We start from the raw sequence: 24,774 nt of genomic DNA on the forward strand, positions 1-24,774 counted from the left end.
TAGTGGGCGGACACTTTTATCAACAATTTAAAAAAATAAGTAGTTGAAATCCAGAATATACCAGCATGAATATGGTTGTCTAGAACATAAAAAATATATTCAATTATAAAAATTCTTTAAATGACTTTTTCATTGTTCTTCTGTTTTTAACAACGATGTTCTCATTTGTTTATGTTATATAGTTTGTCTTAGATACAGTGTGTCCTATTCATTTATATAAATATGTATAGATATTTATATTGTTACACTATCTGATTATTGTTTTACTTCTAATTTCACAATTTTTTGTTTACTTCTTTATCTACATCAATGTTTGAATCATAGTTGGCTTTACAAACAACTCTTAGAAAGTTTTATTTTGAGCCCTCAACCCGCAGCACCATTCGAAAATTCGACCATTCGAGTTTGTATTTCGTTTGTTTTGGGATAAGATTCAAGCAACCTATATTTGTTTTTGTAAGGTTTGATTCAACTATAACATAAATAAATCAACATAAATTTCTAGATTGTTTATTAACCAAATTTAATTTTGAAAAATTCTGCATTTCAAATTATAAAGATACAAATGGAATTATTAATATAAAGTTCAGGGTGAAATCATAAATAATATAAGGATTTGTCCATTTAATGTCTCAAGTCATACTTAAATATGAATGTTTTAATTAAAGAGTTTTAACATTAAAAACAAAACTTTTATCTATGATTTATTAATTTTTGCCAGCTAGTGAGAAGCCAATTCGTTTGAAATTTGAGTAGACCTTTTATAGATTTTGGGTTAATGTTTTTATTTTATATTTATTGATATTTTTTAAGATCACCTGTTTCTATATCAATTTAAACATAATGAACATAAAATTTGAAAATAATCACCATTACCAATACAAATGTTTTGACTTTTTTAATAACGTTTCATGATCATTAACTTTTATATATTCAATTTTTACTAGCTTTAATATTCTTTTTTTTGTGTATTCTTTTATGATAAGATTGCGCGAATGAATTCACTATAGAAATAACAAAATATAATACCATTGCAATGACAAATTTTTCAAAAATAGAGCCTAATACGTTGCCGCCACCTTCTGAAATATTTTTGGCTGAGTTTTTATGTAATTTTTGTTTTTGACCATCTAAAAAGGCCTTAAATGGTACTTGTAACTTTGTTCCTACAAAAGGAACTAATTTGAGCCAATCTAAGGCTGTTTCTATCAAGGTTTCGTTGAATGCTATTATCACAAACATTTTTTGGATGTGCATCTTTATCACAGCTTTTCCTATAAGGGTAGCTCCGAAGAATGTCCAGAATGGTACTAAGAAATGTCCGCAAGTTATACCAGCCAAATCGAACAGGGGATTTGGAATCTGAAAAATGAAAAATTTAGTTTGCAACTATATATGTATGAAAAATAAAAATATCTTAATGTCTAAGACTCAATAAAATTTAAAATATTATTTGATATCATTCTGGTGAAAATTACTTTTATTTGTGTAGTAATAACGAAGTAAAAAGGACTTGAAATTATGAGAACTGACATCGGTTAATTGATATTTTAATCTAACATGAAAAAAGTTCAATTTTATGAGAGAGAGAGAGAGAGAGGGGGGGAGGGAGGATGAGAGAGAGAGACTAATTAAACTGCATTAACAAATCTTGAAATAACAAAAAAACATATTTAATTATAAAAATTCACAAATTCTTGAAACGGAATTAAATACACGGAAAAGAGAAGGTTCACATACATAAGAAGGAGAAAGCTGACAATGATAAAAAAATCTAAAAAATTTGAATAAAATTTATAGATCTACTGTATACATTTTTGAAATGTAAGAATTAAGCAAAAATTTGATTCGTTAAATCAGGTTGGTATTTTGATTTTATTTTATATATATTCATGTTATAAGTGATCGAAATACTTAATCACGCTAATTGTAAATGTCAAATCATATTTTGATAAAGACCGAAATAGGTGGAAATGTTAATTTTTACCTGTTTTTTTTTAACCTTAAATTTTTATATGAGGCTAATTAGATAACTTACACTAGCACACGCTAATATCCCCAGAAATCCTACTTTTTGCACTATTTCTTCAATGAACAATTTTCCTTTTTCCATCAAAGTTAATTCATCTCTATTATTTTTCCGTTTCTTTTCCAATTCCTCAAATGCCTTAAGGTCTTCATCATCATCATCAGGATCTATTCTAAAAATGATTATTACTAAAATAGTTGGACATAAACATGAAAATAATTTGATATTTTTGTTTTTGAACGCACCGTCTCTAACTAGAACTCAATTTTTGGCTTTATTTTTTAATCTCTAAAATTTTCAGGTTACGACCTATAAAAAATATACTTCTTTTTAAACAACATGGAATTTTTGTACTTAATGAAGTAAATTTGTTTCCATTGAAACAAGTGTAGCTAAAAATATTTAAACAGATATTTCTTGTAGGATATTTAATACTCTAGAAAAAATATCTGAATGCTTTTTTCCATAAAATCTACCGTTTAAAAAAATCGTAAAAATATAAGGCAATTACACAAACATCTAAACACAATCACGTATTAATCTATAACCTCTCTCGGTTGATAAACTTGGAATTATAATTTTCTTATTTACTCTTTATATGTGACTTTACCAACTTAAAGCACTAACGATCCGACTTTGAGTGATGAGCAAGCTTTAAGTGGTGAGACAACTACATTTACTTCTTACCAAAACACACTGTGAATGTTTGAAGCTCAAGGAGGAAACTATGAAGCTAAAAATGAAGGAGAAACTGTTAATATTTTCACTAAAGACGTTGGAGCTGCTTTATATAATTGCAATATTTCTTATAGAAATTCTGTTCGACTAATATCAGTTATACCAGAAGCCATGGGAGTTGACACCAGTGCTTTTAATTTGAACAAAACGTCATTCAATGAGTACCGATCGAAATTAGAAGAAGCTGGTGAATGAATAAAACGAGAATTTGACGGGATTGAAGTTGGTAATGCATTAAGATGGAAAACTGATATCTGATGATTTTTCTTTTGCAAAAAGATAGACAAAGTAGCAATTATGCTTAAAAGTAGTACCATAGAAAAAATATTGAATGTATCAGTGTTACCAGATTATCAGATGGGTAAGTACACACAAGTAAGGCACATGCAATTTTCAAATGCGGCTCAAGGACGGAAATTACTGATAATATCAAAGCAGTTTGTTGCGATACAACTAACTCAAGTCTGGGTTGTCGAAGTGGAGCGGCGATCATTTTGGAGACTTGCAGACATCACATTTACGAGCTAGTTTTGAATTTAGTTTTTATTATGGAAATACCGGGCATTCATGGGCAAAATGTTCCATTGTCAAAGAAGTTCCAGAAAAATTGAAGTACTTTCGATAAAACCAAATAAAAGAAAGAACTAAAAAAATCTATTAGATGTTTGTTTATTCATAGTTTAACTATGCGCCTTTTTGGTTTACGGTGCCTCGTGCAGCACTTTCTCCAAATTAGATTTACAATTTTTGTTGTTGTTTATTAATACAGAACGATTGATAAAAAAAATGCAACTAAAAAATGTTTGACAAAAAATTGTGGGAATGAAAAAAGTACTAAAATATTTTGATATCATCATTAATAAGCAAAAATACTAGGTATGGCTATTAAATAACGAGACTGGTTACGAAAAAGGGTTCTATTATCAAAATGATTCTCCTCTCTTCTCGACACACCTTTCCATACGTTTTTTATGTGACAAATATTATGTTTTTATCATGGGTGATGATAAAAAACAAGAAAATGCTTGTCGTGTTATGTTCGTTGCTGGTTTCCATAGTATATGACCTATCCAACTCCATTTCCGCTTCGTTATCGTTAAGTCTATTATCTCTTCTTCTATGTGGACAAAAAATGTACAAATAACTCGTACGTACCCGTCGATTTGAATTTTCTGGAACATCTTTCTATTATATGTCCAAGTTTTTGCCCCATATTAACAAAACAGATTTTACAAATCACTTCAATTAACTACCATTAAATGGTCGATTGTTTAGTGGATTTATCTTGTGATCCATGTATTGTCATCATAATTAAACAAGCAAATGGCACATCCATAAATTAATTGATAAAATAATTAATAATTAATTAAAATAAATTATGGCAGACACATAAACTGTTTAGTTAACCCATCACCAAAGTACTGGCCGAACTATTATCTGAATGAAATAATATGATAAAATTGGGTTTGTGATTTTTAGTTCTCCAACAGTTTATCAATTTAAATAACCGAAAATCACTATATAAAATAATACCATATTTTTCCGATAATAATCATTTGTATGAAGTAAGTTACTAAAAGTAGATTCAAAGGATGTATGATTAAAATACTTACCCAGAAAGCCTTGCCGCTCTTGCCATGAAATATGGGGGTAATTCTCCCAAAGCAGTTCCTGCTCCCCAACACATCGCTTCCAATCGAACTTTGGACATTATACTAAGAAAAGTGATTGATGCCATTTTTCCATTATTGGGGCAAATTATCCTTGAAAATAAATGACAATGAAATAACGTCTTATGTTACTTCCTAATTTAATTTGTAAATAATAGAATCAATAATGTAGAAATATGGATTAATTGATAAGAAGGAAAGGATTCTATATTGGCTTATCCAGTTCCTATTGGAAAAATTTATAAAATTTTGATTTTTACTCAAAACATGTTTGTAAAGCGGTCACTATTTTTTTTATTAAAAAATAAAACGAAACCAATCATTTCTATTTTATTTGTTCCCATATTTTTAATACAAAAAATATATTTTATTGTTAAATAAGTAGTAAATATCACTACGCTGTAGTAGTATTTACTACAATTACACTGGTCGACAAGATTTTTGTAACACAGACGAGAGCTTAATTTTTAAAATGGTTATTTTAAAAATTAAAAATAATTATTTTAAAAACCAATAATAGAAAAAATATTTATTAAGTCCTAACACGTACTACATTAACAGGTTGGCAATTTTATAAAGTGACGGTTAATATCGGTAAATTTTATGACCGAAAAAATAAATGAACTGTATTATTCAGAATAATAAACATAAAAATAACATTAAAACTTAGTATTCTGTTGAGTTTCATAGTAAGTGGTTCTCCATTGATAGTGCAAAAAGTAATTATAGAGACGAAAATGTCGAGTCAAACGCGCCGCAGTTGCAAAAATTTTGCTATATTTGTGAAGAATTTATGGTGAAATCGCAAGTCATTTTCCGAAAATGTGAAAAAAGCCCATTTCAAATATTTTGGTACTTTAATTGGAGACCAAGACAAGCAGTGGGCCTCCCACGCGTGTTGAGTTAGTTGTAGCATCTCGTTGGTGCAGTGGATGTATTGGAAGAAAAAAAGCATGCCTTTTGAAATTCCAATGGTATCGTGGAAACCTACTAACGATTTTGACGACTGCTGAAGGTTATTCTAAGAAAGGAAAGCACAAGATCGAGTATCCAAATTTGCCATCTGCTAAACGACCTGTTCCCCATAACGAAGATTTACCAGTACTGATTGGGCTCTCTAGATCCGCTAAATATTGTTTTAGAAGATACTGGAGACAAAATATCATCAGGAAGCTCCTAAGAACAATGCACCGAGCCTATTTTTCTCCAAATACTATTTCGGGCAAGCCACATTTGATTGTTCAAAGTGAGTTGAATGATTTAGAACGTGATTTGGGGTTATGAAAGCAACAGTCTGGATTTTTTGTTTCCCGTCTTAATGAATGGAACTTGTTCGTCAAAGAGACAAAAATTACGACCTTTAGAAAAGAAATGCTACATTTTCTGCATTCTACAGTATGGAAAATTCGTTGTGTGCATGTACGGATATTGATTGTCTAATGAAGGAACTTGATATTGAGCATAGTCAGTGAGCAGTTTAAAAGCAGTGTTATTACAGAATGGAAATTTGAAACCGTCTACACCAGTTGTTCATTCTGTGAAGATGAAAGAAAGTTATGAAAATATTCGCTTGCTTTAAGACAAAATTAACTACAAGTGTGAGTGGCAGATATGTGGGGACTTAAAGGTGATTGGAATTTTAATGAGACTTCAGGGAGTGTTACGAAACATTGCTATTTTCTTTGTCTATACGACAGTCGGGCAGTAGATCACTAAAATATATATATTGATAAATACATCATGTCAGAACATTACATGAGTTAGCGATTCATTTATTGATACATATCCTGACAGAATTTGTCTTATTTCTAAGCCTGCAGAGTTGCGAAATTTGAATGAAACTGACAGTGTGAAAAATATTTCCAGTTGTGGAAGAACAAGAAATTAATTTTTTTGCGAAGCCACCTAAAAAGCTTCTTTTTATGAAAAAACACTGGAAAATTTGTTTTTATTGTGTCTCTACACGATCCAAGTAAATTTTTGGGTTTATTCATTTTTTCTCTGAAACTATCTTATTAAATTGGAAATAATAATTTTTTTGAGATTTGAAAATAGTTAACAATGAAACACCTTCAATGTTATCTTTTTATTTCGTCATTCAAGTTCAAGCTTAAATTTTTCTTCTATTTTTGAGCTTTTTATACGCTTATGAGCAGTTACATATGAGTTATTTTCATGAAAATTCCTTTAAAAAATGCCAGATGGGCATGCGCTGGTTAGGTTAGGTAATGATAAAGTTTCTAGGAACGTTGTAGTCACAGAGCACCAAAAAGAAGGTCAACTTGTATGTAATTCCCGGCAACACAAATTTAGTTATGCAACTTACCAATGGTGACGTTAGAGTAACAAAAAATGTGTCATTACTGTCAATGTCAATATTTTATTCGTAATCAATTTCTGAATTGCCACCACATTTTCTTCAGATTTCGGTACACAGGTAGGTGATATCATAGAACATACCCAATAAGAAGTTCGAATCGCATCTAAATTTTAGCAACAAAAATTTAGTTCTGCCATTTACCAATGGTGACGCTAGTGTAATAAAAATGTGTCATTACTGTCAATAACAATTGTCAAGTAAATAATCATTTGTTTAAATTCTCATTGCCTTCATTCCATTGTTACAGAGGAAATTAGTAATTTTGATAACGAAAAATATGATTTTTGTACTGTAGCTGGAACTGGCGAGAACAATTTAACACCTAGGGAAATGGTTATGTATCAATTTCATCGGAATACAATAGTCAAAATATCAAAATTGAAAAACAGTTTAAAGAGAGAATAACAAAGAGCAGTTAAAACCATTGCAGAAAATGAAATTGGAACATTTGAGTGTAAACAAGAAAGTTTAAATAATTTATTCACAGTTAAGAAATATTCGTAGACAAGGTAAAGGAAAACGATGGACTATACAGGATAAAACTTTTACTCTTTCTATGTACAAAAGAAATCCTAGGTTGTATAGGTATTTATCAAATTATTTTCAGTTGCCTTCAGTTGCAAAACTGAAAGGAATGTTTTGACAACATACCTTTTAAAACTGATATCAATGAGACGAGTGAATAAAATGAATGAACTTGATCGCCTTTTATCCCTAGTAATAAAAATAGAAGAAACATACCTACTTGGCTGCTGTATCTTTTATTTTTTCAGGTTTGTACGGGGTGAACTGTATGTACTTCAGAAGCAATTTACCCCTAACGAGGGAAGCATCATTTAATGAAAGTGGAGGACGAAGAGATGTTATCTGATGGAATAATATGGAACCAAAATTTATTTTCTTTTGTTTATTATATAAGGCTGATATATTTTACAATTTCATCAGTTTATGTTTACATAGGAAATATTTATTTTTGTTTTTAAAAATTTTTATGTTTATTTTTTATAAACGCTGTATTATGTGATTTGTTTATTTTCTTGTTTTGATTTTGAGACACGTTTATGAATTTTCCAGACTTTTGTTTGTATAAAATATTTTTTTTGTTAAATCTCTAAATGATAATACTATATCATTTTAATGGTATTATTTTTCTGTTTTATTTCTGGTTAGTCTTTATTTACATATTACACTTTTCAATTTGTTTGTTAAAAAAATTTGTCTTATGTTAATTTTTATTTTAAAAGTGAAATTTTAATCATACCTACTAATTTGCCTTGGTTTAGTTGAAAATCTATGTAAATATTATTTTCAAAATAAACGTATCCCAGTTCTGGGGTGTTTTTTATCATAACCTACCAACGAGGGCACTGGCATCCAAAATCCGCCATGTTGTTTCCAGTGAATAACAACTAAGTTTACATTTATTCTTAGGGTATGTTCTGTGGCTGTAATATATCGTGCAAATATTCCGTAAATACTTGAGAATGGGTTAAAACAGTTGGATGATGTAACTTCATCAATTTTTTTCATAAACTTGGACTAAATACAAGCTGGTTATGTGAAAATTGAAAAAACTGGTTAAAATATTCTAATTATCAAGACTGTTAGGCTGCTGTTAAAAACTTGTCAGTAATGAACGATGTTGCAGATAGAGGTGATAAACGAGCTTACAACGATTTGTTTACAAAAGATGAAGGGCAGAAACAATTCCTCATTTACATCTTGAATGATAATAAAAGAGAAGGCATTAAAACTACGAAATAAAACTTACTTGATGCTTTGAGTGGAGAAATCTAAATATTATAATAACGTTTGAATCAATGTAATTTTATAATAAAAATATCAATTTGAGCATCTTTCATTTTTTTATTCAATAGAGTAAATCAACTGGGAAAATTTTTGAATTTTTGTTTATTGTTATTTTGATCGAATATTGTTATTTTTATTGATTTGAGTTCTATAATAAAATTGTATTTTTCCTAAAAAAATTCCAAAAAAGATGATTATATCGAAAAATGAACTTAGATCGTGTAGAAGAACGTGTAGTTTTGAATAAAAAAAAATTTCGCAGTGTTTCTTCATTAAATAAAAGCTTTCTAGGGAGCATTGTAAAAAATTTAATTTTTAATGACCACCCTAGAAAACAGCCACAAATGAAAATTCCAAGTGAACAAAAAAAGCAATTTCAAAATTTAGAATAAATAACGATATTAGTGTGAGATCTGTAAGAGAAATGCTTAAAAAAAGTAAATTTCAACCTTAGAAAGTATAATTAAATGAAGATAATCCTTATTACAACGAAGCATTATGAATGATTTGGTCGGATAATAATCCGCATTGGATGGAAGAAGGTCATACATAATATCCATAAAAGCTAAACGTTTAATGTGGAATTGTCAGAGGAATAATTATTGGACCCTTTTCCATAACAGACATATGAAATGGTGATAAATATTTATAACTTTCATGAGATTAGATAGTAAGTACCAGTATTTAATCGGTTGATTCCCAATCGTATTAATCACTCACAGTTTTCAGAAGAAAGTAGGTTTCAAAATGATGGTGCTCCACCTCATTATACTACTAGGATTGGACTATACCTGAATACTGCATTTTCGCAGAGCCGAAACAATTATATTGAGTGGTCGGCAAGTCACAGGATTTATGTGCACTATTCTTTTCTTTTGGGTTATTTGAGGTCAATAATAAGGATTTACCCCAAATTATCCAAGAAATAGAAGATCGAATAGAGTCGAGGTACAAAATATAATGCCTGAAATGATTCATTAAGGTCTTTTTTGTATAGAATAAGATACTGCCATGCAGCGAAAAGTTTTAACTTTGAAAAGCTATTGTAGATAAATATTCCGGAGCGAAAAGAAATAACTGATAAGCTCGCTAAAGCGGGACCAGATAAGCTCTTCATGAACAGAAGAATGGAAAAAGCATTGGAAAAGAAGGTAGATAGGAGCAAAACCAATTATTGGGACAACCTAAAAGGGCTGAGAAAGGCAAAGACTCTTCTAGGGAACTGTAACCAGAGTAGATCTGCTGAATGTATCAATCTAAGTAAAAACAATCTACGAATACTAACAGGAGTTCTATCGGCGCACTGTCACCTCAACAAACACCTAAACACGCTAGACATAGCAGATAATGCGGCGTGAAGATTTTGTTGCACAGAGGACGAAACCTCTATACACATTCTCTCGAAGTGTGAAACACTAAGGAAGTCCAGAGCACTGTACCTGGGTGCTTATGAAATAGAAGACGAAAATCTTTGGTAATTAAAGCCATCCTATATTCTAGACTTTTTAAAAGGGGATTAATAGATCAGCTGTAAACACTGGGTTTCCCAGTATCGCGGGAAAGGGGACCCCAACTCCCATACAAACATAAATATTGAATTTTCATCTGTCAATTTTGTATTGAATAAATATTTCACCTAGCCATTGAATTTGATAGTATCAGTAAATTTGGTCATATTTACTCATAAAAATTATGAATACATCAGGTATTATATTTAAAATATTACCCGGTGATGTTCTATCTCAAAAAATGTTACATAAACAGAAAATTTGCAAACACCGTTACATATGACACAAAATAGTTATTTTTGTACTATTGTTTGTTTCAATGGCACATAAGAGTGTTAATTTTGTGTCCATCCTAACTACAGTTAATATAAATTCAGATGATTCTTCCGATTCAGAATAATCATATTGTTATTTACTTTGTTTTTAAAATCGCTACTTTTTGCATTAAAACATAAAATATTATTTAAATATTAGACATGTGATTTTAATTCATTTTTCAACGGTTTAATGCCTTAAATTAATTTCTGCCAAGAATTCATGCATTTTGCCCCTTGTGCCACCTGCGGGACGTCCTGAGACGGTGACTACTTCACAAAACATTAAATTAGTAGAAGAAATTGTTGTGAGTGACCGGCGCCTAAAAACAAAAGAAATTGCAGCATAGACCTGCATTTCCAAAATAAATGTTCTAAGGATTTAATAATTAGTGAAAGATGAGTGTCTCAATTTATCGATGCAATGCAAATCAATGTCAAGAAGGATGTTTCAAACGATTTTTAGATCTTTGTCCTAAGGACCAAGAAATTGTAATCCGATCAATGGATAATGATGAAACTGGTCTTTTATTATGATCAGACATCCAAAAGAGATTCCATGGGGTGGCATCGGAAAGATGAGTCCATGCCAAAAAATGTAAAAGTCACGACAAGCATAAAAAAAGTGATGGTTACCATATTTTGGAACTGTGAGGGTATCTTTTTGATTGGCTTCAACACAATTGTGAAATTATCAAAAAAAGACAAAGTAAAATCAACTGAAGTGTGCTTTTGATTCATGACAATGTTCCAGTCCACACTACTTCGTTTTCTAAAGCTACTATACACGAATGTAGTTTAACAAAGATTGAAAATCCACCATATAGTCCTGATTTGACTCTGTCCAGCTATTTTTTGTTCGCAACGCTGAAGGCCAAGTGACAAGTTAAAGTGACATAGATGCTTTAGTCAGACGTTGTTAAAAGTGTGTGGAAATAAAGGGAGAATATATTGAAACATAATAACAATTTTTTTATCTATGATCTTTTTTTATGTATGGTACTACTACTAATATTTTAGTAATCAAATTAATTTCTTCAATAATTTTCAGGAATTCAACTTGTAGACTAATGGATAAAATGGAATATAGTATAATATTTCTAAATCTAAATTTTTTTTCTTAGTTTCTAATTGAAAGTGGGGATAACGCAACTTTTTACTTTTGATGGTTACTGTAATAAAGCCTTCTATCAGTGACTGGATGGAGGTAAAGATTAACAATTTTAGAGCTACTTATATTTATACTTACTCATCTGGATAAGGCGGTTCCGGAAAGTCTAAGCTACCGCATTCATAAGCTGCTAATGTCACCTGAGCTATATGAGGTCCAAGATATAGCAAAAACGTATGAAGTCCGGTACCTAAACCTACTGAAGATAAAATCCCTAAAAACAATAACATGTATGAAATTCTTTATATTATATAAAGTAACTTGATATTTACTTTATAACAAATTCTAATACTATTATATATAAATATTAATGAGAGCTAACAGTACCAAAAAAGATTTTTGATAATTGACAATTGGAATAGGGTACATGCATGGTTTAAAAAAAATATTTTTGTATAATGATATACAACTTTTATATTTTTTTTTTAATTATTTGGTCAATATTTATAGAGAAAAAAATTATTGAAAATTTAAAAATTTGTAGGTAGTTTAAATATTTCAGTAAGATCGCCATATTGCGTGACGTCATAGGTATAAAATGAACACTGAACATATGATACGAGGTAAATACGATAGTTATTCTCTCGGTTATTTTAAAATAACTTTGATTAACTCGAATATACAACAAAAATGGTTTGAGAGTGTTGGTTGCGAGATGTAATTATTTTTGTTGCCAGGATCATTTTAATGTCAGTAAGACTCAAATTCAACTTATTTTAATATTTTATAGTAATTAAGTTTTTTATTCTTTTATATAGAAAAATGTTTTATTTATACGTAACTAATAAATAAAAAGTGTATTATAACAGCAGACGCTACATTGCCGGCAACGATAACCTCGTGATCATCAAGCAGACCACTGCTCAATGTTTTTATGACCTATGACGTCACAACTCAAAACCTATGAGAATCGTTTTCTTATGTAGTTGAAAATTTGAAATTTTTGCAATTTTTGCAATAATAAGACCAACAGTGAGCTCCGGAGGTGAAACGTGGGTTCTTAACAAAGCAGAGGAAGAGAAGTTCGATACATGGAGAAAAATACTCAGAAAAATACTAGGAGATTAAGAGGAGGGAGAATTATGGCTGAGGAGAGCAAATAATGAAATAAGGAATCTATTTTGGAGGAGCAGACCTAAGCAAAATAATAAGATCCAAAAGAATAGAGTGACTGGGTCAGATAAAGAGAATAGCAGGTTTTAGAGCAACACAAAAATGGCGAACATAGAACAAGGAGTAACAAAAAAAATGAGACCAAGGAAAAGATAGTACGCAAAGGTGATGGAAGACTCCCCAATCGCAGTTGCAAGGAGGGGTTTGCAACCACTGACTAGTTTCAACGTTATTACGTCTCATCAGAGTGGTTTAACAACCCTCGTTCGAGCTTGAGACCCGAACTGAAGACAACGTCAAAGAGCATCGCTATTTGTTTCATGTAGTTAAACCCCACCAACTAGTTAGCGTTCGCTGGGGAATTCAGTAGCAGCTTATAACTTCAACTTTTAAGAATAAAAATCATACTCCATAATTTTGTGACTCATTGTGACTAATCTGATATTAAGTTCACAGCGAAATTCCAAGTATTAATAATAAAACACTTACCTAATCCTACCCAATATAAACACCATAAAACTTTTTTATACATTCCTTGTACTAAAGACTGGTGTGGTCCTTTGGAATTTATTAATATGTACAAAAATACTACTACAATTGAAATTACTCCCAAGATTATTTTATTTGCTAAAAATCTGAAATAAAAAAAATAAGTATTACTGTTAGGACCAAATTATAAAATACCTATCAAGTCGAACTGTACACGAGGTGTGGCTATTAGATAAGAGATTGGTAATATAAAATATTATATTTTGATATTATGTATATTTATCTCATCACCTTTAATATATACCTTTTCCGTATCGCAACATCGCTCCATGCGAATATTCCATTGCTCGAAACAGTGCAGGATGCAGTCAGTTTCTTCAGGATGCGCGCCGCATTTTCTTTAACAGCGTCAACAGACTCAAATATTGTTCTTTTTAATGCAGATTTGACCATAGAGAAGAGGTAGAAATCGCATGGTGCAAGCCAAGGTGGACGGTCTATCACTGGGATGTTGTACAGTGCGGAATGAGGCACCAGTTTTGCATACACTTATCGCATGTTAAAATTTTCATTCTTTGATAATTCTTATAGGTCAGCAATCGCACGAATACTTAGCCGAGAATCAGATCGAACAAAATTATCGAATTTTTCAATATTTCCATCCGTTTTTAACGTGGTAGGACGACCCCAAGGTGAATCAACTTCAACATCTTCCCAGCCATCTTAAAAACGCTTAAGCTCCTCAAAAACACGTGGACGCGACAAACATTCATTATCATAAATTTGTTTCAATAAAGTTTCAGTTACAGTTTTTCCAAGTTTCTTGTGAAATATCACAACAATTCGTTGCTATACTTTTACGTCGTATCATTTTGACGAAAAAACAAAAAACAGCAGCTATACAAACGAGGCCACGGCTACACTGGTTTATCTACAGATACGGTAGATACTGTTTTCGAATAAGTAGGCTTCAGGCTATACAGCTGATAGTCGCAAGCCTTTGGCACATGCGTACTTTTCTCGTAGCAGCGCTAGTCTCGTTACTTAATAGCCATACCTAGTATTTGAGGAATGAGTAATTTTTTTTTTAAATCTAGCTATCCTTTAAAAATGTTAAATGGAAACATGCAGTTTTAATTGAGGAATATAAAAGTAGACCAAATTAGCAACAGAATAGCGAAAACCGCATGTCGATATCTTTTTTGTATTACGAGATATCCTAAGAAATGTGTAAATTTTAAGCATTTTCCTTTAAACATAAATTACTCCGGGTTGACTGAACGGATTTTAACATTTTTTGACTCCTCAAAATTGTCTTTCCTTGTTCTATTAATAATAGTTCCAATTATTATGTCAATATTACTTATGCTGTCACCGGGAAACTGCGTTATGGAAGTTAAAATGGAAATATAACTTAAGGTACCTCGCTAGTGACGACCTAAATGTTCAAATTGTCGCCCATCATTTTCGATACAAGCGTTTATTCTTTGAAGAGTAGATTGAACAGCAGTCTCAATTTCTGCTCTTGAAATACTCTGAATGGCGCTTCGTATTCTCTCGATCATGTTATCTCTAGTAGTGGGTCTAATTACATAAACAAGGTCTTTAATCCGACCCCAGAGATAGAAATCTAAGACGGTTAAGTCTGGTGACCTGGCTGGCGAAAAAAAAAAAATAGGCCTCCATGTCCTAACCACCTATCAGGGTAAGCATTATCTAAAAATTCTCTAACTTGTCTTGAGAAATGAGCCGGACATCCATAGTGCTGAAACAACATAGACCTACGAGTTGCTAGTGATATATCTTCTAGACGAAGTGGTAATTCATCCCTTATAAAATTTAGGTAGCGTTCCCCGTTAATTGCGTTGTCAAAAATAAAAGGTGCAATTATCAGACCATCTACAATACCACACCATACATTCACCGACCATCGCCCCTGATACTGAACTTCTTCCATCCAGCGTGGATTATTCTGTGACCAATAGTACATATTATGTCGGTTAACCGTATCATCACTACTAAATGTAGCTTCGTCTGACCACAAAATACGTGACAGTAATTGAGAGTCGTCATATCTAGTAACCAGTTGCAATAATTCAACCTTCTGTCGTAATCACGATCAACCAATTGTTGATGCAGTACTATATGATATGGATAAAATCTACAAGAAATATAATGTCCTATTAAATATTTTTCCGGAATGATAAATAAATTATTATGTTAACATATAACCATGCCCACAAATAATATTATGCGGGTATATTTTGTTTAAGAAACATATCTTTTTATATCATAATTTACAGTAGTTCTGCTTATTCCCAAGTCTCTACTTATTGCTCTAATACTTAAATGCGGGTTAAATTGCACATATTCCAAAACATTTATTGTGTTTTCCTCTGAACGACCTCTGCCGCGTCTTCTAAATAAGGGAGATTTACATTTCCAGTCGTTGTTAAACGATGTATGAGTCGACGAAAAACTAACATTTTTCAAGGATAGCTAGATTTAAAAAAAAAAAATAGTGCCCTCTAGCGTATACGTTACTCATTAGGTTGCTTCGAATTTATAACTCTTACATTGGTAGAAAGGAGCTCTTTTCAAAAAGACTAAGTTTGCATAGATAGGTTAAGTAGAACTGGACTTACAGGCGTTTTTTCATAATAAAGTTCCCGCTTCCCCCCACGTCTTATTTGAAGAGATAGACTAAAACTTGTCAAATCAAATATACGCTAAATTTCTTTAAAAATACGATAATCATAGTTTAAATGCATCTTAATTAGGCAAAATTTGTAAATTATTCATTTTATAATTTTTGGTATTTAATTACGCCCTCTGGCGGCGGACCTACAACTCTGTAAATAATTTCCAGGTTTTTCTCGAGGTCACTTTTGTTATAAATTTTTTGTTCCCGAAGCTGTACTATAAACGGTTCCCGAGATATGGCCGAGAGCCATTCTTATTGGGACACCCGGTATATGAAATATATAACTGCTATATAACATTTCCGCTATTTTGGCGAGTCTTTGTATTATAATTTGTTGTTTACATCTGGACATTTTTTCAACTAATCTCCCATACAAGACAGTTCTCCTTACCTGTACCCTCCACATATCGAATGGAATAGAAAAATGATTAATAAATGGTAGTGTTGGTGGTAGGGTTTGAAGGTGGAGATGAACATATTTCTGCATCAAAAAGTATTTACACTAACTATGAAGGAATTATTGAATGTTTTGAACAAACACGAGATCTGCTTTCTCTATGAATTGCGAGTTGTAATTGATGTGTTCGTCCAAAAATAAGTTATGAACAAGATGCAAAAAATATGTCAATCAAGAATTTATGGTAATTGCAATCCACGATTTGTTCATGAAAAATATCACTGAAAGGGACATTTCAGAGACAATTTTATATCTAATTATAAACTTAAATTAAAACGGAACAATTGACAACTAAAGAAACGGCACATTAAATAATTCATTTCTATATATGTTGTTACGCTCAAAGACCGAAAACGGCCAGTGGTCGTTTAAAACAGCCACAACGCGTTTTGTGCGCCTTGCGTTTGCCAAAACGCGTTGTCGCTATTATGATATAGCCAGAACCCGAATGAAATTATTTTAGATTTAGAAGAAGTCAGCTCAGGTAATATAATGTTGCTTATTAAAAATCATTTGGTAACGAAGTAGTACAACATTCATTATTTGAATAAATGTTTAATGACAACGTTTTTATATATGTTTTATTTTCATACAGTCAATAGGTAATATAAATTATTAACAGTCGTTTTAATGTAAAAAAGTATTTTACTAAAATCAATCTTCGCTGCATATACATCTATTTGCTTTTGCATGAGGAATTGTTGTGGCATTTTGAATTGCATTGAATTTTATATTTGGAGCAATTAGGTTAGGTTAGTTATAGTAACTATATGGATATAAATCATATATAAAAACGTTAAATTTCTTTAATTTCTTATTTCTTAGATCTTTTGATATATTGATGCATCTAAATGCTCTTGATTTTAGGACTCTTCTGTTTCAAATTTAGTTTTTCCAATAATTTCATATATTTTGATAAAGACTTAAAGAAAAATCTTGAACATTTAGGTGCATTAAAAACGTTAATATAAAGTTCAATGCAATTCAAAATGCCATAACAATTCCTCATGCAAAAACAAATAGGTGGATATGCAGCGAAGATTGATTTTAGTAAAATACTTTTTTACATTAAAACGACTGTTAATAATTTATATTATCCATTGACTATATGGATATAAAACATATATAAAAACTTTGTCATTAAACATTTATTCAAATAATGAATGTTGTACTACTTCGTTACCAAATGATTTTTAATAAGCCACATTATATTACCAGCTTCTAAATCTAAAATAATTTCATTCGGGTTCTGGTTATATCATAATAGCCACAACGCGTTTTGGCAAACGCAAGCACAGAACGCGTTTTCGGTCTTTGAGCGTAGCATATACACTCTGATTTTAAGTATGATTTGTATGGTTTTTATAAATTTTTGTTTGTAAGAATTTTGTAAATTGGCCGATAGTATGATAGTATTTATATTGTTGCCAGAGCTTTTATTACTATGTAATGGAATGAAAATAAGGTCAATTATCACGAACAAAATATAAATTTTTCAATCTACGCACGAAACTGGAGTACAGTAGAAGTCCATTAGTCATGCATCCAACAGTCCGTAATGCCCGATAGTCCGGCATCGCTCCGGAAAATCGTAAATAGTTATTTTCCTAACAAGTGCGGAAAGTGATACTTTCCCGCACGCGACTGCAGTTGTCCCGAACGACGCGGAGCGGAGTTCGGGCAAGCGGTCAAGTGCGGGAAAGACACTTTACGCACTTTACGACGCACGGTCGTAGAAAAAATTTTTTTTCTCCAAAAGTGTGACTTTAAAGCCAATAAAAAAAGAGCTATTCGGAAGTTTTCGGGGTAGTTCGGGAAGCGCTCGGTATTGTTCGGAAACAATTAGCCGCCGGCTAGTCTCAGTTGTCACAACAAATTCAGGTGCAGTGCATCTCCGTTAATCAATCACGAAGCGTCTTCGACATTTGTTGTTTTGTATCTTTTAACATCGCAATAAACGAAACTGTTTATAAAAAAAGTGATTTTCGTTTTAACTGTACAGTGACCATGTTTTGAAAACCTAAGCGTTAGAGTTCAAATGCTGACTGTGACGTGACTGATTTTCAAAAAAAGTTTACAGTAAAAGATGCCGTCTATGCCCATTGCACTGTCTTGGAACCAGGTAAAAAATACAACACTCCAAAAATGCTGGAGAAAACTTTGGCCAGCTGCAAACCCTGCATCTGACGTAACTCTACAGACTGATGAGGAAGAAAACCATCAAGACGCTCTGACCAAAGTTTTGGATGTCGTTAGAAGTGCTGACAATCCCTTGAAAAACCTTCCTGAAGATGAGGTAGAGAAGTGGCTTCTAATCGACGAGAATGAGCCTGTTGAACAAGAACTAACCGATGAGGACATTATCAACATTGTAGTCAGTCAGAGTCGTAGTAGAGTCAGCCTACTCAAAATCTTGAAGAAAGTGACTCAGATGCCGAAACGGAAGAAAAGGAAAAAATCAGCTGGACAGAAGCTGCAGAATCACTAAATAAGTTTATCTCTTTTGCTGAGACTAGTACTAGCTACAGTGCTTCAGAAATTATTGATTTCCATATCATTAGAAATAAATTTTATACTAAACGCCAAAAGTCAAGAAAACAAAAAGACATTCGTGACTTTTTTAAATCTAAGAAAAATGCGTTTTACAGTACGTGTACATACATTATATAAAATGTAAAATAAACTTTGTTGTATGTATTTGTATAGTGTATTTGTATTTTAATTATTAACCTAACCCTAACCCTAGAATTACCGCCTGATAGACCGGAATTTTTGATAGTCCGAAACCGAGTCGGTCCCGAACGTGCCAGATTTTCTGACTTCTACTGTAGTAAAAAAAAAGTTTTACGATTCAGTTTTAAATTTGAAATTTCCACCGAAAACGGAAAGCTAAGTTCAGAAACTCTCGATCTGGATTAGGATCTGCAATCAACTGATAGGTGACCTAGGTTATCAAAGTTTCCATAAATCCCTATGTTATAATCAGCCGATCGAAGGTGTTTTTTTTTATTCGTACGTGGAATACACCATCTATCATGAAGTTATAGTATAGTATAGTAAGTTTCAACAATAATTTTTGAATTTGTGAAAGAAATGTGTGAAACGCAATTACAGTTGTTATCCTATAATCGTTTATATAACAATTTCAATAAATATCTTACTTTTTGCCATATAAAGAAGCTAACTCAGTACATTCTCGAAAAAAATATTCTGCAGTGGTTAGTGGTTTCCGCCACAACACCAAGCTTTCCCTTTCTTTTTTTTCCTTTTCTTTCTTTTGTGTATCATTTTGTTTTTTGCTTCTATGTTGTGTAGATCCTCCATTCATTTGATGATTACCGGTGGCGTCTTTTTTCTTAGTATGTCCAACCATAGTATTCCTTAATCTTTGCAACTGGAAACGAAAAAAAAAATGGTAATTTTGGATATCTACGACAGCAGTTAATTACTACAATATCTAATTAAATGATGAACAGCTCTAATTTTACTATTAATAAGCACATCTAATTTTAAAATCATATCTTTTCTAATATAGCATAGCCCACTTGAAAAATATAGACTTGCACGAAGGAGCAGAACGAAATTTTATAACCAGTAATTTGAAAGGAAAAAGCTGAAAAACGTAAGTTCATTTTATACTGAGCATATTTCTTAAAAAAATTTTTTCTTTTAAATCCTGACGAAAAATAGAAATACATTTTTCATTAACCTATTTAAGCACCATTTCAGAATAAGAATTGGAATTGCGCTGTTTCAAAACTGCATAGGGTTGAAAATGAAACTTTTAGAGAACATTGAAAAAAATAACGATTTTCAGCTGTGACCGCACTTTTAAGATGTATCGCAATTATTCCTTAGCGAAGACATATGCTCCTCTTATATACTTCAGTTCGCATAGTATTGTTACGAACTCATCCACTGATGTAGACCGTGAAGTCGGTCGTGTTCTAATATGTTGATGGACGCTTTTTTTTTAATACCGACTTATCGCACTTCCACAGCAAATAGTTTTGCTGGGAAACTTTCACCTACACTGCGGGATCCTGCGTCGCGGTGGGGCTCGGACGGATTGTATATCCTCTGTTAGTCGCTTTTATCTGAACTCCGCTCATTAATCATTATGGCACCATTAACAAATATTTCTTCATAATGATGAGCTGCCTTTCTTGTGATTCCTTCTTTTCTGTTTTGCTCCCTACGTCTCCCTTCCCCTGCTGCATGCAGGGATGAGGAGTTCGGGTCTATCTATTATCTTCTAGTGTTGCTGTGTGTTTGGACCTCTTTGTCTACTGTCCTGTTCCTTTCTTTTTAGAATTTTTTCCACCATACTCTCAACAGCTTTCCATTTAAAATCTGCTTCCATCATGATCTGCACTATATTTTCTGGTCGTAACTCAGCTCTTACTGTTATTTCAGACAAGTTTATAATATCCGCCCACGCAGGACATCTGAAAATTGTGTGCTCTGCATTATCTATTTCCGAGCTACAGTATAGGCAGAGGTCATTTTCAGCTTTACCTATTCTCCTAACATAACTTTGGAAGGAGCCATGGGCTGTCATTGTTTGGGTCAAATAGTATCCAATTTCACCACTCCATCTCTCATACCACGGCGTAATATCTGGTAGCAGTTTGTGAAGCCACACGTCCTTGTCGCTGGAGTTCCATCTATTTTGCCATTTCTGTACCGTTTCTTTTCGAAGAGCCTTTTTCTCACCTGCTGTCATTCCTATCGCTCTCGATCTCTCTTCAACTAGAAGATCTATAGGTATTATTCGTGCAAGTACTCTTGCAGCCTCGGTTGAGATAGTACGATAGCCCCTGCATATTCTCAACGCTACTCTTCTTTGTACTCGGCTGGCTACGGTGTTATATTTTTTAATCTCTAGAACACTTCCCCAGATTGGAGCTGCGTATAAAAGTGTAGATTCCGCCACGCACCCCAGAATCCTCTTTTTTGCTTCACATGGGCCTCCCATATTAGGCATTAGACGACTGAGAGCAGAAACTGTAACGTTCGCCTCGTTACTCACATATCTGAGGTGTTCAGTGAACTTGAGCCTTCTGTCTATGATTACACCTAGGTATTTCACATGGTTCTTTGGGTGAATGGCGAGACCTCCGATCTTAAGTTCTATTGGGCCATGACGTTTCTTCCCAACTATCATCACAGCTTCTGTTTTCTCGGGAGCTATCTTAAGTCCAACTGACCTCATCCAAGCTTCTATTTCTTCCAGAGCATCATTACACCTTTCCATTAGAACTTGTTCTGTTTTGGCTTTGATCATGACTGCGAGATCATCTGCATAGGCCACTGTCGATACTCCTTCCATTAGTCCTAAGTTTAAAACCCCATCATAGATAATGTTCCATAACAATGGGCCCATAACACTACCTTGTGGCACTCCAGCTGTAATGGGTACAATCTCATCCTCCTCTATACAGGAGGATATATATCTATGTTGATGGACCCTAGACGTTTGGTGGACGCAGCCGGATCTCGTACAATTGGTCAAAAATATATCACGAATACCCCCCAAAAATATAAAACGTTACCACTTAAACCAATAATTGACGATGGTTATACTCGAAATTTAGCTTTCTGTGAATAACCTCAAAATAATAATATCTATAAAAAGCTTGAGAGAGAGAGAGAGAGAGAGAGAGGGAGAGAGAGAGAGAGAGGGGGGGGAGAGGGAGAGAGAGAGAGGGGGGGGAGAGAGGGAGAGAGAGAGAGGGAGAGAGAGAGGGGGGGGAGAGAGGGGGGGGGGAGAGAGGGGGGGGAGAGAGGGGGGGGTGGGGGAGAGAGAGGGGGGGAGAGAGAGAGGGGGGGGAGAGAGAGGGAGAGAGAGAGAGAGAGAGAGAGAGAGAGAACTCTCTCCTCACAAACTTTGGATGCTCCAAATGACACGTGCACATCGAGTCTTCTTGCTACGGGCATTAAGGTTGGATTTTTCGGGTAGCATTTTATTAAAAATAGTAATTGAATTTTTAATGTGAATGAATTTCGCTGTTCCTTGAATAACTATAAGTTAAAAGTAAAAAAAAAAATGTACGCAACGAAGACAAAATGAAAAATGATTTGAAAGAAGCGACGTTAACTGGTATAGGCAAAATAAGATATGTATAGTGTGTAGTCTAAGAAAATATATCACATTAGAGTGTGGCGCCATCTATGCAATGGACAAAATTTTACAGTACTCTGTAATGAAATTCGCTTAAGGCGCCATCGATTAATAACAACAATCAACGTTGATGATCAGTTTATTATTAATTATTGAGACCATTAATTTAAATAATAACTTATCAGTTAAGTTGGACCAATTACATATGTATGCTAACTTTCATGAATATCGGTTGACTCGTTTTTGAGTTAATTCGGAACATACGCACGGACACTGAACTTTTATATTTTAAGATAAGAATATTTAATTCTAGACATGCTGCACACTAATTTAATTTTTGCTATGACCTTATTTGCTAATTATTACCTATTACTATTACCTATAATTTTGTTATTCATTGAGGTTTTCTTCTGTATATTGAAATTTGTTTTATCTTTAGTTATTTTTATTTTTGTTTTTTAGTTTTTACAAGCTTTTATCTACAAATTGTAAATTTTTTGACAATAAAGCATTTCTCTCTCTCTATCGTTATATCAAGCCTTTCAAGCAGACTTCTGTTGGTAAGATATGACTTAAACTATGTGTTCCTCTGAAAACGTAGTACTGCAATTTGTTAATTAAAATATTATGATTAACACAATCGAAAGCCTTAGAAAAATCACAAAAAGCTGTTGCAGTGGAGTGATGGTTGTTTAGGCTAGAGTAGATATTATTTTGGAGGGAGAAAATAGCATCATTTATGTATCTACTTTAAAACCCAAATTGATGGGTAGTAAGTATTTTATATTTAAACAGAAATGATAAAAACCTCTTTTTGACCAATCTTTCTATGATCTTAGATAACGTGATAAGGAGTGCAATTGGGCGATAATTCGATGCTTGATTTTTATCTCTTCCTTTATGCAGAGGTATAATTATAGCCATCTTGAGGCAATTGGGAAAAGTGCCATTTTGAAATGAAACGTTAATTAAAGTGGTAAGGTGATTTAATGTGTAATCGGGCACACTCGAAAACATTTTTGATGTAAGTTCATCAGTTCCAGACGAGTATTCATTTTTGATCTCATTAATTGTACTGCGAAGCTCTGTGCTAAAACTACGAACATAAAGAAGAAACTGTATAAATTAGCATTAACATTAGGGTGATATGAAAGCGGATCATGAGAAGGAGTTATAGAATTTGATAAATTTTTAGCTACATTCACAAAATAATTAGATCCTTGTATCATTTGGGAGAGTATATAGACTCACTATGCTTAAAAATACCATCACAGCTTTTTGCAGTGAGACATTGCACTCCTCTATTGGCAGTATTCGCGTTATTCGCATGACTTTTATTTTTCTTTGATCCACAGTCATCTGGCTTATAGTATATCTATCGTACAACTCTACTCTAAGGGTTTTACTCTTCAGAAGACTGCTTTGCATATTATTCACAATGCAAGAAGTTGATTACATAGCAGCGAACTCTTTACCGTTTATGGGATCCTCCCATTGCCTTGAATGTATATATTTGAAACACTTCGCAGTTATACCACCAGGGACAGATCCATTATATAGTCTGCAGCAAACACAATTTAAAAAAACTTGACGTTCGACTGTATAAAGTTTCTAAATTTGCATACTAATAAGAATATGAGAAACGTTACGCCAGAAATCTGATTTTAAGAAAATATTGATTTGACTTTTTTTTAATTTTTCACTTCCTCATGTTAATGATAATCAATTAGTGATTTACAATTGGGACTACGCAAATGCTTTATACTAGTCAATAAACCGTATCGTATTGTATTAGCCACTCTGTAAATATGCATATTTTCTAGGTAAGGAATATGCGTCGCTTACAATTTTTGTTAATAACTTTTTTGGACGATTCACAGAAACATGAAGTCATATCTAATATTACCTTAAGGCTTTTTGGAATTGATAACCACACTACATTAACTGATACATTTACCTTACACGACAGATTATAAGACGCGACAATCAGGCTATCTAAAAAAATATGACAAAATTAAATTTTGGCTCGTTATCAAACTCAATAAAAAAAATTGTGAAGCATAATTAGAAACTTAGTTCATTAGTAAACTACGAATAATTTGCGTGTGCATCTTAAATACTTTTGTATCCGTTTACGACAACCCGACGTCATTGTAGGGACTAAATAGAACACCGTTGTTGTGGATGGGTAGAAGATTTTATCTATGTGATGTTTTGTGTACTGAACCAATCTTAAATCAATATTAGTTTTATATATCGAGGAAATAA

At 32.6% G+C, this 24,774-nt stretch overlaps 1 protein-coding gene across 4 annotated transcripts in view; it reads right to left on the bottom strand.

The window, feature by feature from the left end:
* Nucleotides 1-497: 497 nt before the first annotated feature.
* LOC130894702 (vacuole membrane protein 1) overlaps nucleotides 498-24,774 on the bottom strand; it is a 45,142-nt gene continuing 20,865 nt past the window's right edge. For 3 of the 4 annotated variants that reach the window (XM_057801651.1, XM_057801648.1, XM_057801650.1), the window contains 6 exons: nucleotides 19,544-19,776; nucleotides 13,222-13,367; nucleotides 11,698-11,833; nucleotides 4,381-4,530; nucleotides 2,039-2,201; nucleotides 498-1,362 (listed from right to left, as the gene is read on the bottom strand). In XM_057801651.1, the coding sequence (XP_057657634.1) occupies nucleotides 934-1,362; nucleotides 2,039-2,201; nucleotides 4,381-4,530; nucleotides 11,698-11,833; nucleotides 13,222-13,367; nucleotides 19,544-19,755 (1,236 nt within the window). In that variant the 5' untranslated portion in view covers nucleotides 19,756-19,776 and the 3' untranslated portion in view covers nucleotides 498-933. Of the gene's footprint in view, nucleotides 1,363-2,038; nucleotides 2,202-4,380; nucleotides 4,531-11,697; nucleotides 11,834-13,221; nucleotides 13,368-19,543; nucleotides 19,777-24,412; nucleotides 24,670-24,774 lie in introns of those variants that run through there. The other variant, XM_057801649.1, reaches the window with a different exon arrangement.

Source organism: Diorhabda carinulata, chromosome 6, assembly GCF_026250575.1.
Source record: "Diorhabda carinulata isolate Delta chromosome 6, icDioCari1.1, whole genome shotgun sequence".
Classification (NCBI taxonomy): domain Eukaryota; kingdom Metazoa; phylum Arthropoda; class Insecta; order Coleoptera; family Chrysomelidae; genus Diorhabda; species Diorhabda carinulata.